Genomic DNA, 19,456 nt, shown 5'->3' with positions numbered 1-19,456 from the left:
CTTTTTTTCATCTATCATTTTCCTGTTTTCCTTTAGTTTTTTGCCCATGTCTTCCATTAACTCTTTGTGCATTATTTAGGACCATTTTTTAAAAAGTCTTTGTCTGGAGTGTCCCAGGTCTGAACTTCCTCACTGATGGTTTCTAATGCTTTAATCTTCTCCTTTGCCTGGGGCATTGCTTCCTGTTTCTTTGTATGTTTTGTAATCTTTTGTTGAAACCTGGACATTTTGATATTTTAGTGTGTTATTACTAGAATTTAGAGTCTGAGGCATCTGTTCTTTAAGTTTGTATCTAGCTGGTATTATGGCAGAGCTTTCCTTGAATGCCAAGCACTAATTTAAAAAAAAAGAAGGAAAAAAAGAAAACACAGTCTTTGCTAGTGCTGCCCTTCAGTGAGTTTGGAGAATAGGTCCAGGCCAGCTAGGGCACCAGGAGATCCTAGTACTAAAGTGACCTTTTTCTTGTTTCAGTTTTCACCCTGTTACTGTTTTCTGGAAACTTTGAGAGAGATGTTTCCTATAGTTCTTTCTGGTTGTTCAAAGTTTCTGTGGGTCAATGGAGCTCTGAAGCATCTCACTCTGCCGTAGTGATCACACTGGTTAAGACTAACATACTTCTAGAAATATAGTTATTTAACGTATTATTTTGTTTCAGAAGAAGGGTTTTTTTTCTGTTATTGTCCAATATCCCTAGTCCTGTAATATATTATGTATTACAGGTGACGTTAGTTGTCTAATTTTTTAATTTATTGAGTTCCTAGAATACTTACTGAATTCCTCTTAGAAGGAAGTGAAGAAATAGGGTTATGTTAACTCAAGAAATAGTATAAAAGCAAACACAATATTTTTAAAACCTCTGCTAAACAAATCTTTTTTTTCCTGTTGAATTCTATAACAAAATTAGAGAATATACTGTAAAAAAAAAATTAAGTCTATTTGTGGAATAAAGTTTTAAGTGTAGAAAAATTTTAGAAACCTTATATTTAAAGACAAAAGCAGTCATAACAAATAACTTCATTGGGTGATTACATTGGACCAGATACCAAGCTGAGTGCTTTAGGAGCATATCACATTTAATCCTCACAGTAGCCTAGGAGATAGGTTATTTTAATATTCCGATTTTATATATGAGGAAATAGAGACCATAAGAAGTTAGTTAATTTGCCAGGGGCCATGGAGCTGGCATTTAAACACAGGTTTATCTGACATTGACGCTATGCTCTTAACCATTATGGCATACTGATTTATTGTTTTAAAGCAGTAAAACAACATTCAAAATATGGTGGTGTGTTTTTTTTTTTTTTTTTCTTTTCAAAACATTTTTATTCACTCACCATACAATCCATCCAAAGTGTACAATGAGTGGCTTTCAGTTATAATCACAGAATTGTGCTTTAATCACCACAGTCAATTTTAGAACATTTTTGTCCCAGAAAGAAAAATCCATTCCCCTTGTACCTCCTATTATTGTCACTTAGTATCTGTGTGGTACCTATGTTACAACTAATGGAAGAACATTAAGATATTACTATTAACTATAGTCCATAGTTTGCAGTAAGTGTATTTTTTTTCCATGTACCACCCAATTCTTAACACCTTATAGTTGTGACACACATTTGTTTTAATTCAAGAAAGAACATTCTTTTATGTGTATTAGTAACCACCTTCATTATCCACAACAGGTTTTACTATGTTACAGAGTGCCTTGTTTCACCCTCTAGCTTTCCTTCTAGTGATACATGATCCTAAACTTCGTCTTTCAACCACAACCACACCCACAATTCAGTGCTGTTATTTGCATACATTGTAATGTGCTACCATCATCTTTATCCATTTCCAAATATTTACCATCACCCCTATTTAAAAATTCTGTACAAATTAAACATCACTTTCCCATTCTCTATCCTCATTCTATCTTCTGGTAACCTATATTCTAGTTATTAACTCCCTGAGTTTGCTCATTATATTTAGTTCATATTAGTGAGATCATAAAATATTTGTCCTTTGTGTCTGGCTTATTTCACTAAATATAATGCCGTCAGGGTTCATCTAAGTTGTCACATGCATCAGGACTTCATTCCTTCTTAAAGCTGAATAATAGTCCATCATTTGTGTATACCACATTTTGCTTATCCATTCATTGGTTGATGGGCACTTGGGTTGCTTCCATCTTTTGGCAGTTGTGAAAGTGCCACAGTGAACATTGGTGTGCAAATGTCTGTTTGTGTCCCTGCTTTCAGTACTTCTGAATATATACCTGGTAGTAGGATTGCCAGATCATATGGCAGTTCTATACTTAGGTTCCTGAGGAACCCCCACATTGTCTTCCACAGTGGCTGCACCATTTTACATTCCTACCAGCAGTGAATGAGTGTTTCTGTTTTTCCACATCCTCTCCAACACTTATAGTTTTCTGTTTTTTTAATAGTGGCCGTTCTAGTAGGTGTGAAATATCTTATTGTGGTTTTGATTTGCATTTCCCTAATAGCTAGAGAGGTTGAGCATCTTTTCATGTGCTTTTCAACCACTTGTATTTCTTCTTTGGAAAAATGTCTATTCATGTCTTTTGCCCATTTTTGAATTGGGTTGTTTGTCATTTTATTGTTGAGTTGTAGGATTTCTATATATTCGGGATATGAAACCCTTCTTGGGTATGTGGTTTCCATATATTTTCTCCCAATGAGTAGGCTGCCTTTTTACCTTCTTGATAAAGTCCTTTGAAGCTCAAAAGTATTCCATTTTGAGGAAGTCCCATGTAACTATTTTTTCTTTCATTGCTTGTGCTTTGGGTGTAATGTCTAAGAAACCATTGCCTAACACAAGATCTTGAAGATGCTTTCCTACATTTTCTTCCAAGAGTTTTATGGACTTGACTCTTATATTTAGGTCTTGGATCCATTTTAAGTTAACTTTTATTTTCTAAGGTATAAGATAGGGGTCCTTTTCCGTATTTTTGAATATGGATACCCAATTCTCCCAGCATCATTTGTTGAAGAGCTTGCTCTGTCCCAGTTGAGTCAACTTGGCAGCCATGTCAAAATTCAATTGCCTATAGATTGTGAGAGTCTATTTCTGAACTCTCAATTCGATTCCATTGATCAATATGTCTATCCATACTGCTTTGACTATTGCAACTTTGTAATGTGCTTTAATGTCAGGAAGTGTGAGTCCTTCAACTTCGTTCTTCTTTTTCAAGATGTTTTTTGGCTATTTGGAGCTCCTTACCCTTTCAAATAAATTTGATAGTTGGCTTTTCCTTTTCTGCAAAGTAGGTGATTGGAATTTTGATTGGGATTGAGCTGAATCTGTAAATCAGTTTGGGTAGAATTGACATCATAACGGCATTTAGCCTTCTAATTCATGAACATGGAATGTCCTTCCATTTATTTAGGTCTTCTTTGATTTCTTTTAGCAATGTTTTGTAGTTTTCTGAATATGGTCCTTAACATCCTTGCTTAAGTTTATTCCTAGATAATTGAGTCTTTTAGTTGCTATTGTAAATTGATTTTTTTCCTTGGTTTCCTCCTCAGACTGCTCATTACTAGTGTATAGAAACACTATTGACTTTTGCATTTTGATCTTGTATTCTGCCACTTTGTTAAACTTGTTTATTAGCTCTAGTAACTTTGTCATAGATTTTTCAGGACTTTCTATATATACAGGATCTGCAAAGTGAAAGTTTTACTACTTCCTTTCCAATATGGATGCCTTTGTTTCTTCTTCTTGCCTGATTGCTCTAGCTACAACTTCCAGGATAATATTGAATTGCAGTGGTGATACTGGACATCCTTGTCTTGTTCCTGATCTTAGAGGGAAAGCTTTTAGTCTCTCACCATTGAGTATGATGTTAGCTGTGGTTTTTCATATATGCCCTTTATCATGTTGAGGAAGTTTCCATCAATTCCTACCTTTTGAAGTGTTTTTATCAAAAGGATGCGGGATTTTGTCAAATGCCTTTTTTGTGTCAATCGAGATGGTCGTGTGGTTTTTCCCTTTTGATTTGTTAATGTGCTGTATTACATTAACCAATTTTCTTGTGTTGAAACAACCTGGGAATAAATACTCACTTGATCTTGGTATATAATTATTTTATTGTGCTGTTGGATTCAATTTGCAAATATTTTGTTCAGAATTTTGCATCTATATTAAAAAGATTAGTCTGTAATTTTCTTTTCTGGTAGTATCCTTATCAGGCTTTCTTTGGTATTAGGGTGATGTTGGCTTCGTAGCATGAGTTAGGTAGGGTTCCTTTCTCTTCCAATTTTTGGAAGAGTTTGAGCAAGATTGGTATTAATTCTTCTTGGAATAATTGGTAGAATTCATCTGTGAAGCCATCTGGTTCTGGGCTTTCATTTCTTGGGAGGCTTTTGATGACTGATTCAATCTCTTGTGATTGGTTTATTGAGGTCTTCTGTTTCTTCTTGAATTAGTGTGGGTTTTTCTTGTATTTCTAGAAGATTGTCCATTTCATCTAATTTGTGTGATTTGTTGGCATACAGTTGTTGGTAGTATTCTCTTATGATCTTTTTGTTTCTATGGGTCCATGGTAAGGACCCCCTCCCTCATTTATATTTTTATTTATTTACATCTTCTCTCTTTTTTTCATTGTCAGTCTAAGTAAGGGTTTGTCAATTCTATTGATCTTCTCAAAGAACCAACTTTTGGTTTTATTGATTCTATTGGTTTTTTGTTCTCAGCTTCATTTATTTCTGCTCTATTCTTTTTGTTTCTTTCCTCCTGCTTGCTTTGGGATTAGTTTGCTTTTCTTTTTCTAGTTCCTCCAGGTTTTCAGATAGCTCTTTGATTTGAGCTGTTTCCTTCTTTTTGCTTTAGGTATTTAGGGCTATAAATTTCCTTCTCAGAACTGCCTTCGCTGCATCCCATAAGTTTTTTTTGTTTGTTTGTTTGTTTTTTTTTTTTAATCTTCATTTTATTGAGTTATATTCACATACCATGCAGTCATACAAAACAAATCGTACTTTCGATTGTTTACAGTACCATTACATAGTGGTACATTCATCACCCAAATCAATCCCTGACACCTTCATTAGCACACACACAAAAATAACAAGAATAATAATTAGAGTGAAAAAGAGCAATTGAAGTAAAAAAGAACACTGGGTACCTTTGTCTGTTTGTTTCCTTCCCCTATTTTTCTACTCATCCATCCATAAACTAGACAAAGTGGAGTGTGGTCCTTATGGCTTTCCCAATCCCATTGTCACCCCTCATAAGCTACATTTTTATACAACTGTCTTCGAGATTCATGGGTTCTGGGTTGTAGTTTGATAGTTTCAGGTATCCACCACCAGCTACCCCAATTCTTTAGAACCTAAAAAGGGTTGTCTAAAGTGTGCATAAGAGTGCCCACCAGAGTGACCTCTCAGCTCCTTTTGGAATCTCTCTGCCACTGAAGCTTATTTCATTTCCTTTCACATCCCCCTTTTGGTCAAGAAGATGTTCTCCGTCCCACGATGCCGGGTCTACATTCCTCCCCGGGAGTCATATTCCACGTTGCCAGGGAGATTCACTCCCCTGGGTGTCTGATCCCACGTAGAGGGGAGGGCAGTGATTTCACCTTTCAAGTTGGCTTAGGTAGAGAGACAGGGCCACATCTGAGCAACAAAGAGGCATTCGGGAGGAGGCTCTTAGGCACAACCATAGGGAGGCCTAGCCTCTCCTTTGCAGCAACCGTCTTCCCAAGGCCCATAAGTTTTGATATGTTGTGTTCTCATTTTCATGTGTCTCAAGATATTTACTGATTTCTCTTGCAATTTCTTCTTTGATCCACTGATTGCTTATAAGTGTGTTGTTTAAACTCCATATATTTGCATGTATTTTCCAATTCTCTAGTTATTGATTTCCAACTTCATTCCATTATGATCAAGAAAGTGCGTCATATAATTTCAGTCTTTTTAAATTTATAGTGACCTGTTTTGGACCCAACTTGTGGTCTGTCCTGGGAAATGATCCATGAGTACTTGAGAGAATGTATATCCTGCTATTTTGGGACACTGTTCTATATATTTCTGTTAGGTCTAGTTCATTTATCATATTATTTAGGTTCTCTGTTTCATTATTGATCCTCTGTTTAGATGCTTCATCTTTTGATGAGAGTGGTGTTTTGAAGTCTTTGACTATTATTGTACAGAGATCTATTAAGAATGCGTACCTTAAGATCTACCTACAGGGTGGGTGGGGAGGGGGGCATGTGTTGCCTTATCTAGGAAGTTATGTCTTCTCTGGTTTATGGCCTCACAGAGTATAAGTTCATTTTCTTTCCTATAATGACAGTCCATATATATTCAGCTTAAGCTACCTGGGAGTCAAGTAAAAATACTAGAGAGGTCTGGATTCAGTTCTGGCTCAATCTCTTATAATCCTTAGCCAGTTGTGCAACCTCTCAGATTCTCAGAGGTTACAACTTCTCAGGGCTATTATGAAAACTAAGTAATGGTAAATGGGAGTATTTAGGAGGTGACTTCCTTTTGCCAGAAACTATACTAAGCACCTGTGCACCTGATGTTTTTTAAATACTGCCAACAGCTCAGCATAAGTAGCCTTATCCTATTTCTACAGACAAAGGAACCTGAAGCACAGACAGTAGCTGGGGCTTGCCCTAGGCCATGTGGCTTATAAGTGGCAAAGAAGAGGGTAGAATCAGATCTGCTTGTCTCCAAAGCTCATGCTTTCTTGCTGAGGTCCTATTGTAATGCAAAGGTGAATCATTCATCTAGTATTTTTCTTCTGTGGCAGGCAATGGAGAATAGCCACAGCAGGAATAAAAGTTGTAATAAAAGAAATATATTCATTTGGAATATTGGAGGGAAAGTCTGGTAGTCTTTCACTGTATTTAATGGGGACTCAGGGTCTTTCACTGTATTTAATGGGGACTTAGGGAGAATGGTGAAGGAGGACCTGAGGATGTCCCAAAGGTAAATCATTAGTTGTATGCATGTGTTTTTTTAATTCTTCATTTCTTTAATTTAGGATTAATATTGATATTAGTAAATAATTGGATACATTGGAAATTAAAGGAAAGCAGTGTACCTTGTAAAACTTGCTGGGGACAGGATCCCTTATTTCTAAATCCCAGTTCTACCACTCAGTTGATGTGTGGTTTTAAGCATGTTATACGTATTTCATCTCTCTGACTAGTTTCCTCTTTTATGCTAGCTTACAGATGTGTAAAGTTACCCTTTCTTACCTCATCTTCAAGCTTTGAGAAGAATACAGAGGATGTGCAAGAGAGGATACATATAGTGTTGCTCAAACTTTTCTGTGAACTGGTTCAGCAAACTGCTTAATAAACATCTACCAAAGACCAGGCAGTCTTCTCGGCTCTGAGGATTCAAAGATAAATAAGAGGGGTCTCAGCTTAGTCATGATTTTCAGTCTAGTAGGCAAAGCAAAGGCTATAGAAATAAAAGGGAAAAGTAACATGAAAAATGTTATTTCTGCTTGGACCAAAATTCAGGAATCATGAATAATTTTCTTACTGATGAAATTCTTAAGGATAATCAAAATGGAGATAAAATTTTGTGTCTTCTCTCATGGTTAACTCTGATAACTGCTCAGAAGTCACCCCACAGAGCTCCTCTCTAGAATGGCTTTGAAAGGCTGTGCATGGCAAGAGTTAAGTGGGATACACTGGACCAGGTGGACAGGACATCGCTTTTAAAGTCTTTTTTTTTTTTTTTTTTGTGGACTGCTTTTTTAATGAAATGCTCATCACCAAAGCTTTTGATAGCACATAAGAACAACATTGTGTGAGAAAATATAAACACCATTGACTCAAGAGTCAAAAAATGAGTCACAAGGAATTCTGAGTGTGAAAAGGGTTTTGAAATATCTTGAGTAAATTATTTTCTTTATATTTTCCTTTTTGTGCATGTGTGAGAGTAATTTTTTTAAATATTTGGGTAAATATTTTTTGCGTGGTGGTGGTGGTGGTGAAGGAGAGGGTTAGACAGATACCCAAAGGAGTCTTTATCACTGAAGTACACTATGCTAAGATATTTCTAAATATTATTCATATAAATTTTTCTTGGAACACAAGTCTTTAGATTTTATTTTAAGAAAATATATTTGCAGGTCTTTTCCCCCTTGTTCTTGTCAATTTTGCATGTGTTGGTTCTCCTTTGTCTGCTATGGCTATTTTTCCCCATCTATTCCTTTTTAACTCTCTGCTTTTTTTCTTTCAATTTTGCTTAATCTTTTGAAGTCTGTCTTCCATATCCCTGATTGCTTCCAAGAGACTCTGTTTTTGCTGTTTCTAGTCTAAATTTTGGGCCAACTGATTTCTAGAGTCTGCCTGTTTTTTTCATCACTATTCTTGAATGTGGGTAGCTGTTTTCTGAGCTCATCTTTTTTATTTCAAGGAAAACTTAATTGTGGTCTTGTTTTTGTTTTTTCCTTTTGAGGTTTTTCAAATTATGAGACATAATAGCTGTTGGTTATAAAAGATGATGATTACACATATATATTAAAAGTGAAAACTCTTTCTCCCCACCCTGGTCACACCATCTCTCTTTCCAGTCCTGTACCCCTGAGATTATCAATGTTAATTGACTAGCATCTCTACCTCTCTCCTTGCAAACATAAGAATGTAGGGAATTTGTTCATATTCAAATAAAGTGAGTCTATTTAAATATCACCTTCAACTTGCTTTTTTTCACTTGGCAATGGACATTCCTGTAAGTCACTGGATATAGTTTTATCTTTATCCTTCCCCTCCCCATGCTGTGTGTGGGTGTACACAATTCTATATAAATGAGATAATACACACAATGGGGGAGAGAGGGGTTTAGAGTCTTCCCTTCCTTGTTCCCTGCCCATCACACACAGTTCACTTGGGTTGATAATCTGATGTGTGGCCTTTTGTGCTTTCCCCATATTCATATCACATTGTACAAACATATACAGCTATTAAGGATTGGGGTGGTAGTTTTACAAAACAGGGATTCACATTTCCATGCAACTTACTTTTCAACAGCAATATTATCCAGTTATTCCTTCTTCAAGTCCACTGGCAATTTCAATCCATTCTTTTTTTTTTTTTAATTCAGTTTTATTGAAATATATTCACAAACCATACAGTCATCCATGGTATACAATCAACTGTTCACAGTATGATCATATAGTTATGCGTTCATCACCACAATCTATTTCTGAACATTTTCCTTACATCAGAAAGAATCAGAATAAGAATAAAAAATAAAAGTGAAAAGAGAATACCCAAACCATCCCCCCATCCCACCCTATTTGTCATTTAGTTTTTACTCCCATTTTTCTACTGATTTTTTTTCAATTTTTTAACTTTGTTTATCAAAAAATTAAAAACAAACAGGCAAACAACAACCAAAAAAACCCCACAACATTTCAAACAAAGCAATGGATTAAGGAAAACAAATAACCTAAAATAACTACTTTGCTTCCAATATATTCCTACCATACCCCAAGAAAATTAATAAACCATGTCCAAACAGAGGAGTAAGAAAAACAAATAATCTAAAATAACTACATTGCTTCCAACATGTTCCTACCATACCCCAAGAAAATTAACAACCCCTAAGAAAACAAAGGAATAAGAGAAAAAAAAAAAACCTAAAATAGCTTTTAAAGTCTTAAGTCCTTTAATCTTTCCAAACCTTTTCTTCCTCAGCCCTGCCTACCCTCCCAGGGTTGCCCTGAGATGGATTAAGAATAGATACTACCGCATATACTCTGTATGGTTTATGAAAAGCAGAATTTCTTGCTAAAGAAAGTGCTAAGCATTCCTGAGTTCAAGACCCACATTTTCAACACCCTCCAAACATTTCCACCTGATTGTCCAATAGTCAACTCAAACAGCACTTCCCAATCTTGCCTTCTCAAACCTGATTTTCCTTCAGTGCTCTTTATAATTGTACATGGTATCAATGTCAGCTGCCACTGAAACTCAAAATCTCTGTGTCCCCCTAATTCCTTCTTCACTCTTGATCCTTGTATCTAATAGGTCACAAAGTTATGTGGATTCCACCCGTAAATACTCCTGAGTCTTTGTTTCCTCACCTTGCTTGTCACCATTGATTTGGTTCAGAAGCTCATTATCTCTCATCTGAACTATTGCAGCCAGCTTCTAGCTAGTCTCCCTGTCTCTACTCATTTGTTGGGGATTAAGTCATGTCCCCTACAAAAGGCATGTTCAGGTCCTAACCCTTGATCCTGTGGGTGTGAACTCATTTGCAAATCTGACCTTTGAAGATGTTATTAGTTAAGGTGTGCCCACACTGAATGAGGGTGGGCCTTAATCCATTATGGCTGACCTCCTTATAAGCAGGGAAATTGGACAGGAAAGGAGAAGCCACAAGGAGTAGCCAGAAACTGAGAGTTAGTGGAACCCGGAAGAGAGAGGAAAGGACACTGCCATGTGCATTGCCATGTGACGGAAAAGCCAAGGAACCCCAAAGATTGCCAGCCAGCCAGAAGATACCAATCCTGGGAGAAAGTAAGCCTTCCAGCCTCCAAAGTGTAAACTAATAAATTCCTGTTGTTAAGCCAGCCTATTGTATGGTATTTGTTTTAGCAGCCGGGAACCTAAAATATCGCCATCACACCGCCTTTAATTATTATATGTTAACACACCTCAACACAGCACTCCTCATTCCCCACTTAGAAAACACTCAGGATAAATCCGAACTCCTAAGTCTGGCAACTAAGCATCTTCCTAATTTTACCTCAAACAACCTTTGTGTGATTGGTTAATAGGATGATGGCACTTTGCCCATTTCTTCTGCCCATTAACTGGCACAGGTCCCAGACATAGGGTAGGTGACCCTGTCTGACCAGATCCCTTGGCACTGTGCATCAAGTCCTTTACACGCCGACCCCAGCTTCTTTTTTTTTTTTTTGCCATTTATTTTATTTAGCAAACACAGTTCTTGTACGGTGGGCCAGACACTCTACTAAGCCCTTTGCAAGTATTAACACATTTAATTCTCATAACAAACTTATGAAGTAGGCACTATTATTATTCCCATTTTACAGAAGAAGAAACTGAGGTCATTCTGGAATATGTTTTTCTTTGCATGTGTTGTTCCTTCTGCTGAGATTCTCCTCCCTACCATCTCTCTTCTGAAATACTCTTTGTCATTTAAGCCTTCATTCCTCTGTGCTCTCTTAGCATCTTTTTTAAATGTATATAGATTTACTACACTCTAAAATAAATAGTTACCATGGTGATCTCCCCCAAATGACTTTAGTTTCTTTGTCTGTAGAATGGGTATAGTAATACTTCACGGGTAGGTTTAAGGGCCCCTCGCACAGTACTTGGACGTGAGCTTCTCCTTTCTTGTCTTTTTTGTGTTCCTTACACACAGTTGCTGACACAGGACAGGTGCTGTCCTGTAAAAAACTGAGGGAAAGGGAGAGAAGGAAACCCAGTGTGACCCAAGTTCAAAGCAATGAAGGGAGAAGAGAGTGTCAGCACTCCTGAATGCCTTATGCAGGTTTGAGCGGAGGGCTACTGAGAAAGACCGCTGGATTTGGCCATCGGTGGCTTTTTGAAAATGGCTTTAGCAGAGTGTGAGGTGGAAGGCAGATTGCATGTGGTTAAGGAGGGTGTGGGTAGGAAGGAAATGAAGGCTGAGGGTGTAATCACCTTCTCTTTTGGGAAGAGAAGAAAAGAAGGCAGTAGCCTGAGCCAGAAGAAGACTCTTGGTATGGATGTGAGAGCCCTGATTGTGTTTGTAGTCAGGGGGAATAAATCCCATAGAGGGGAACGACCAGAGAGGAGCCCCTCTCCTGCCCTAGCTGAACCTCAATCCATGCTCAGAATCCCTTAGCCTGTTTCCACTGCTGAGACTTGACACCATTTATTCCTTTACCTCCCTGCAGCTGTGCCTAGTGGGCTTTGGGGTGGGTTGAGGTCCTTGGGTAATATATTTGACTTGTCTGAGCTGTAGTTTCCTCATCTGTCAGATGAGGAGAATAATGCCTGCTTCACAGGGATATTGTGAACAAAGAATGAAACAACACCTGTTAATGCCAGCTGCAGTGTCTCGATTCTTGTGTCCTTCCCTTAGAGACAGGAGGAAAGAGGAAAAAAGGTTAAAATGCAGAGGAAAGGAGTTCAGGCCCACCCAGAGGATGGCTGCTATCTTCTCTGTAAAGTAGTGAAGGAGATTGTCCTCTGAAGCGAGGATTTGTGGTTCTGTAAAGACTGGTGGTGACCCACCGTGTTCTCTCCAATAGTCACTTAAAAGGACCAAAGAGCAGCAGTGAAGGCCTGGTGAGTGTAGGAAAGACAATAAGTATTGTATACAAGAAATAGAGAAAGGGGTAAAGAGGGCTGGGGACTAACACAAATGTCCAGGGGGACTTTCTAGTGGGATTCTGGTGGGACAGAGAGCAGAGCAGATGGCTGGAAGGACATCCAGAGCAGTCTCGTCAGATGGAGGCTATGGCCTGGGGAAGAGGGGCAGGTATGACAGTCTGATGGTGACTGAGGATACAAAGCTGCTTCCGGGAGCAGTGTAGGAGCCCAGAGGCCAGAGGGAGGATTTCAGAGCATGAGATGAAGCAGTTTTGAATGATCAGGACCAGGGGATGGCACAAGAACACAAACACAACATTCTTCATTTCTCTATTTTTTCCTTCTAGTCTTTATCATATGAATACTTAAAAAAGGTAACCTTAGTCTTTCTACAACTTTTTGTTTGGAATGCATCCGCTTATAATATTTAATAAACATGTTTGTGTTTCTACGTTGTGTTTGTAATAGCTTTTAGCAGATGTCTTATTTGCACATATTGTTTTGTATTCTTTTGGATTTTTTTTCCTTGGGATAAATTCCCAAGAGTGAGATGACTATGCTCAAGGGTGTGGATAGCTTGCGGGATCTCGATATGCCATCAGTTCATTGCAGCAGTCAGATATGCAGTGGTGGCAAGACAAGTAGAATATTCCATTCTAGAGTCTGAATGGAGGCTTATGTGAAAGCCCAGAGCCCCACCTTAACAACCTTGCGTTCTGTGTGCTGCCGCTACTAGAAGGCTGTACACCGAAGTGGAAAACATAGCTCGCTGGAGTTTGTAGCTTTAATTCAGTAGGTGGGTTTGTGTTCAATTTGGTCTTTGATGCTTTCTTTTGGGGGACTGTCATCAAGAAGTTGAAGAAGAAATTGAAAAAAGTGTCTGGGAGGGGAAGGCAACAATGAAGGGGAGTCCATTTCTCTGTTTTAGAGCTTTTGGTGGGAAGGGCAGAATAATTTCAGCTTGAGAAATTAAAGATTTTAATTATTTTGATTACAGTCTTCACAGTGTTAGTATTTTGAAAAGTTTTAACAATTGTAGGGAGATGTAATTTAAATGATTTTTAAGGAAATGGTAATATTTTGAATTAGTGACTTCATTAGCAATTATTAATAACTTTTTTCTTATGGCTTATTAATTTTTTTAATGGATCTCCCCTTTTTTTCTTTTAACAGAAAAAGTACAGAAAGGGGTTTATTGATGTTTCAAAAATCAAGTGTGTGGAAATAGTGAAGAATGATGATGATGGTGTCATTCCCTGTCAAAATAAATATCCATTTCAGGTGAGCTGGCATATTTTTGTGATAGTGCAATGCTTGGCTTTATCATATTTATTATTTGACAATAAAGAGTTTTCCCTGACATTGCGTTGGCTGTTGATTGATAAGTTCATTTGCTACTTTAGTAGTTAAACTGATTTTCTTCATGGATGGTTTAAGTCTTGGTTGATATATATCTTATTCTTGTTTTGGTCTATTAGATTCTACCAATGATCTTGAATTTCTAAACCCAAGACTTGGTTTACTATTATTCAGATACATCACAGAGTAGTTAGGACAAGGAGTGGGAGTTCGGACTGAAAAAATTGGGATGCTCTTTTCTTTGTGAATTTTAAGGCTGAGAAGGGGCAGGAGTGAGCTACCTGAACAGAAATGAAATTAAAAGGCTGCCTGTGGTGAAAAACATAGCACTAGTATCATATATTGATTAAATTTTGTACCTTTTTTTTAAAGGTTTATCACTTTATTTCGTTTTTTCCTTACAAGGATACTTTTATGTAAGGGAGGCAAATATCATACTATTCTTATTCTTGACTGAGGAAAGTGACAAATGATTTATCCACGGTGACTTGTGAAAGTCTGCCTAGACCAGGTATCTCCTTGCTCCAGAGGATGGTTGGTTTGATATGGCATCCTGAGTCACTTCTCAGTGCACACATGCATTTATAATTCAGGAGTGCAGAGTTGGACTCTCGTATTCTAGAGCTTGCAGCAGACAGCATAGTACCCCTTTCCAGTACCTAACCACCCCTTTCTCTGTTCAGGACATTTTTTATATTTCTCTTGAGCATTGAACCTCTCAGGTGAGATTCTTCCTTTTCTCATGGCTGTGGTCTTAACATGTAAAAATCGTTTTCAACATAGCATCTCAGTGGAATTTTTGGTTATTTTTAGTTGCTACTCTGAAATTATCAGCTACATGCAGAATAAATATTTACCAGTTTGGGGATTAAGATGACTTGAGAGGAATGAGTAAAAATGCTCAAGCTTTAAAACCACATCTGGATTATTTTCCCATAGGATGACAACAACACAACAGAAGGAGGGGCTCCATTTAATTTTCCCTTTCCCATTACTTATTTTATGTCTGCCATTTCTCTGATTGAACAGTAGGACAGTAAAGTGCTTAAAGGAGCGACTCCAAGGACAAACTGCCTGATTGGCCACTGACTGCCTTAATGACCTTGTGCAAGTCACTGAGCCTGTCTGTGTCTATTTCCTCTTCTGAAAAATGAAAATAATGCCAGTAATAACACTCACCTTATAGGGTTGTTGTGAGGATTAATTGAGGTATAAGAAAAAAATTTAGACACAAAGTAAGAGCAAGATAAGTGTTAGTTGCTATTATTTTTATTGTTACTCCTTCTATTACTGCTACGGCTATTAACATGATACCAACCCCCAGATCTAGAATTTAAGCCTAATTGTATCTTTTTCTTTATGGAGTATGTTGAATGCACGTATAACTTGGTGTGTATGTGTGTATGCAATTTCTGTTGAAGTTTAGTAAAGAACTACTCCTTCCTTACTTCTGAGGGCTGATGGTGGTTGCAAGCGGTTGGTTGTAAGTTTCAAGATTCTGGACCCAGAATTTGGATTTTTGCTGTCCAAGAGAAAGAGATTCACTCTGCATCATTGGACTGGTTTACAAAGGATTAATAAAATAGAACAGAAAGCATTCCATCCTTGCTGAACCTTTTTTTTTTTTTTTTTTTTTTGAGAAGTTGCATGCATAAAATCATGCATAAAATACAGGGCTCCAATATACTACCCTATTATTAACACCTTGCATTGTTTTGGTACATTTGTTATAATTAATGAAAGCACATTTTTATAATTGTACTATTAATTATAATCCGTGGTTTAACTTAGGGTTTACTGTGTTATACGGTTCCATGGAACTGATTTTATACACTTTCCATTCGCTGAACCATTTTTAATTGTTGAGATGAATAAATATTAAAAAAATTAAAAACAATTTAAAAAATTAATCAAGAAGAAATAAATTAAGGTTTAAGTGTTATTTTAAACTAGCAGATTTGAAAGGTGAAAAGTGTCTTCTTTTACTTTAACTTAAGAAAGTATGGATACTAATTTCACCACTTTGCAGTGGAACTTTTCATCAAGTTCAGATCCAAGACAGCAGCAAGGCCCAAAAAAGAAAAGTAGAAGTAGAAATTTTCAAAAGACACCAAGAGTTAAAAAGGAAGTTCTTTCTCAAATAGTATGTTCTAGTCCCCCAGAAACTTCAGGGAAAACAGGGAGGAACTAGCCAGTGGGCTACCTTAGATGAGTCATTTCTGATGGGCATCTGGGGATTCCCCAGAAGGTGGAGTGTTTTTCCTTTGGATTTGAGTTCAAATCCATTTAAGTAACATCTGCTGTTTCTGCTACCTAACACGGTCATTAAAATTCTGTTGAATAAGTGAACAAGTGAATAAAGTTATAAATAGGGATGTCACTACTAAGTTAGTAGAGTTACTAAGGGAGAGCGTTCCTCCTTGTTGAAGTGGCTTGTGTGCTTCAAGGTTTGCAAAGCTCTTCTCTCCCCTGAGAACTTCTGCTATGATGGATGATTCATCAGAAGACGTGAGGCAGATGAAAAACGTGATTCCCCAGACGCACCCTGTCACAGTCAGCTGTGTGCGTGGATGACATAGAAGGTGGCCTAGGTGGTGTGATCTGGGGTTTGCCGGGGGCAGGATTCAGGCCCCCAGTATCTCTCCCACCAGTCTGCTAAACTGAGATCCGAAAATTAGGTGATTATCATTTGAGTGTTGGAGTGTTCTTTCTAGAAATCTCTTATAGAAATACAAATGCCCCAAGTTAGCTAGGTAATATGTCAAGCTAATCTTAGTTATCAAAACTCTGATTTTGGATTTTTTTTTCATTCTAGTTAGTCATTAGCAAAATCTAACAAAGTTACAGGCTCATGGTACTGCCACAAGGTGAATTCTGAGGAAGCCTTAGACTGCTTGGAGCCTAGAAAGGCAGATTCTAGGAGGGAAGCAGAAGGCACATCATAAAGGTGTTTGGAAGAAGAACCTTTGGGGGTCACACAGATCCTACTTAGATGATTTAACCTCACCCGCTTTGGTGTTTTCATCTGGAAAATGAGGGTATTAACACTAATATTTACCTAGCATTGCTCTATGGATTAAATGAGGCAATGTATGTAAAGTTCTTAGCATAATGTAAGGACTCAGTAAGTTATTATTAAAATATACCACAGATTTCAAAGGTTCAACACCCTAGCAGTCCTTTCCAGACACCTCAGTGTCAATTAAAGTGACTGTTTTTACCACACATTTAAACCTAGTCCTTCTATACAAGCCTGGGCATGTGTGAATCCTTCTATACGAGCCTCACAGGTCCCTTCATGCTTTATCTTTACCTCACTGATGTCATATCTCACTTTTTATCTTGTGATAAGGTCTTCCTGTACAGGTCTTAGAAATCGGCTCCGTGTTTGTATCATATATAGTCCAGAAGAGTGCTAGTTGTATGAATGAGCCGCTGAATGGAGTATGGCATTATTTGTTCTATGGGGTTCACATTGCTATTAGTCTGCATTTGTTTGCTTAAAACCAATAGGAAGGAATTAGCTGTTGAATATTGTCCAGAACAGCCACTTATCAATGAAAGAGCTATTAGTTCATAAATCCAGTGGGCATTGATAGGTGAAGGGAGGTTTCTAGCCATGTATACTTGTTAGCAATTACTGTTAGTCGGTCAAGGTGTTTCTGCTTTGTGATCAAGGGTAAAATAACAAACCAAGGAGTATGTATAATTGTCCCCTGGGTGTTAACTTTAAAAGGAGCACTAGGACCCTGGAGTCAGAATAATCCTGGCTTTCTGGGTCACTTGGCAAGTATGATGGGCAGATTAGATAGCACATGTGGGGCACCATTTGCAGTGGATTCTACATGAATGGTGACCCTGGAGTCAAACAAGAGTGGAAAATGTAAAATAGAAATACTGTGTCTTGATGGATGGATTAATTGAGTCAGTGACTATAAAGTGTATAGCATACAGCTAGGCTAGTCAGTGCTTAATAAAGTTAACTGATATAACTTAACTGCAGTTATTTATAATGACTAAAGGAAGCTATAGGAATGCTATTGAAAAATTGTCCATTCATCTAAAATATTATTTTGAAAAACAGTGGATTAGAATAATCCTTGTTACACCAAGTTTATCTAAGGAATTTCAATTAATTAGATTGAAAGACATACCAAGATTAATTAAGCATCCTGGCCTATATATATATTTTTTTTTCTTCTATAAAAACACAGTCCTTTGTAAAGTTTGTATCCCAGTGGATGTAGAAATGAAGAAATAGATGCGCTTTTGTAAGTAAAGAATCTAGGTTCTTTTAATCTGAAGTAAAAGAAATCCGATTTATTCAGTCATTTGAGAAACGTTTATTGAGTCCCTGTGGTGCTGAGGATTCTGTGTGAGACAGATGCACTGTGTCTGAGTTTTCTCACCAGTTTCTCACCAATTCCTTCTTTTGTTTTATTCTAGGTTGTCCATGATGCTAACACACTTTACATTTTTGCACCCAGTGCACAAAGCAGAGACCGGTGGGTGAAAAAGTTAAAAGAAGGTAATCACCATTAAGGAAATATTAATTAATATGTATGTAATTTTGAAATACAGCATTTTACGACTAAAACAGAAATATAGCCAATGTATTGATTTCAACTATAATCTTTTAATCTACAATGAGGGGTTCTCAAAGAACTTTCTTGAAGATAAATTCACTTTTAGAAATCTAGTTCCTTCTAGTGGTATTTATATAGTGTCTAAGAAAAGCATGCTTCTGTTTAATGCATGATATATTTGAAGGCAATAAAGCACTGGGCTTTTACGATAAATAGGATTTGGTATTTTCTGAGAAATTGCCCATGTAGTCAACATTTGAGCAAGAAGTCAGTAGTATGGGTGGGTTGATTTGTATACAGTGTGTAAGTAGGTGATTTGTTCTACACCATTCTCGTCACTTCTTCTGCAGAGCAAAATGGTGGTGGATTGATCTGCATTTATCCATCATAGTACAGTAACAGTCACATCTGCTAACAAGGACATGTCACTGAAAAATATACTGCCTTTGAGGGTGTTCTCATAATAAACTTGGCATCTGAGGAATGAGTAATGATAAACAGTGTTACCTAAAGAACATTCTATAAGCTCTATTTCAATAATCATTAATTTGTCTGTGAATTACAGAAATAAAGAACAACAATAATATTATGATTAAATATCATCCTAAGTTCTGGGCAGATGGAATTTATCAGTGTTGCAGACAAACTGAAAAGCTAGCACCTGGATGTGAGAAATATAATCTTTTTGAGAGTAGTAAGTACTCATTTTATTCTGTAATTATGTTGTGCTTTGAATGTACTTATTATCAGTATGGTAAGAAAGTGAAGTGATTGACTTATCAAGTAATAGAAAGCTAGAAAGTGGGCTGTTAAATATTTCATTTTAATTAAGTATGGTCTGCATGCTTTCTAGTGAGTGTAAATGTGGGGTTGGTATGTTTTGTAAGAATAGTTACATTTAGTTAGCAGTGAGAGCATCTCATGGAATCAAAAACTCTATTTTGTTGAACTTTTATCACAACATTTAAACCTCCTAAAAACCTATTAAAAGTATAAGTCTAATGTGGACCATCAGTGGCTCTTACATTGTTTTTGCATTTCTTTAATGAATAAACATTCCCAGATGTGGAGATAGAAACCTCATATAGCAATACATGCACAATGTAAATGAGTAGGACTCATTTTCATTTTGATGGGGCTTGGTATGAATTTTAGCAGTGATGTCACAATCTGTCTGAGTGCAGTGTCATAATGATATCCATACATGAATGTTTAA

The 19,456-nt window shown here is 37.1% G+C and overlaps 1 protein-coding gene across 3 annotated transcripts in view; it reads left to right on the top strand.

The window, feature by feature from the left end:
- The window catches only part of TEC (tec protein tyrosine kinase), a 121,598-nt gene that overhangs the window by 68,604 nt on the left and 33,538 nt on the right, over positions 1-19,456 (top strand). For all 3 annotated transcript variants that reach the window (XM_037829755.1, XM_037829756.1, XM_037829754.1), the window contains exons 4-6: positions 13,469-13,576; positions 18,101-18,182; positions 18,806-18,934. In XM_037829755.1, the coding sequence (XP_037685683.1) occupies positions 13,469-13,576; positions 18,101-18,182; positions 18,806-18,934 (319 nt within the window). The remainder of the gene's footprint in view (positions 1-13,468; positions 13,577-18,100; positions 18,183-18,805; positions 18,935-19,456) is intronic.

The sequence above is a fragment of the Choloepus didactylus genome, chromosome 3 (genome assembly GCF_015220235.1).
Source record: "Choloepus didactylus isolate mChoDid1 chromosome 3, mChoDid1.pri, whole genome shotgun sequence".
Classification (NCBI taxonomy): domain Eukaryota; kingdom Metazoa; phylum Chordata; class Mammalia; order Pilosa; family Megalonychidae; genus Choloepus; species Choloepus didactylus.
This window is presented reverse-complemented; position numbering and strand designations above follow the sequence as displayed.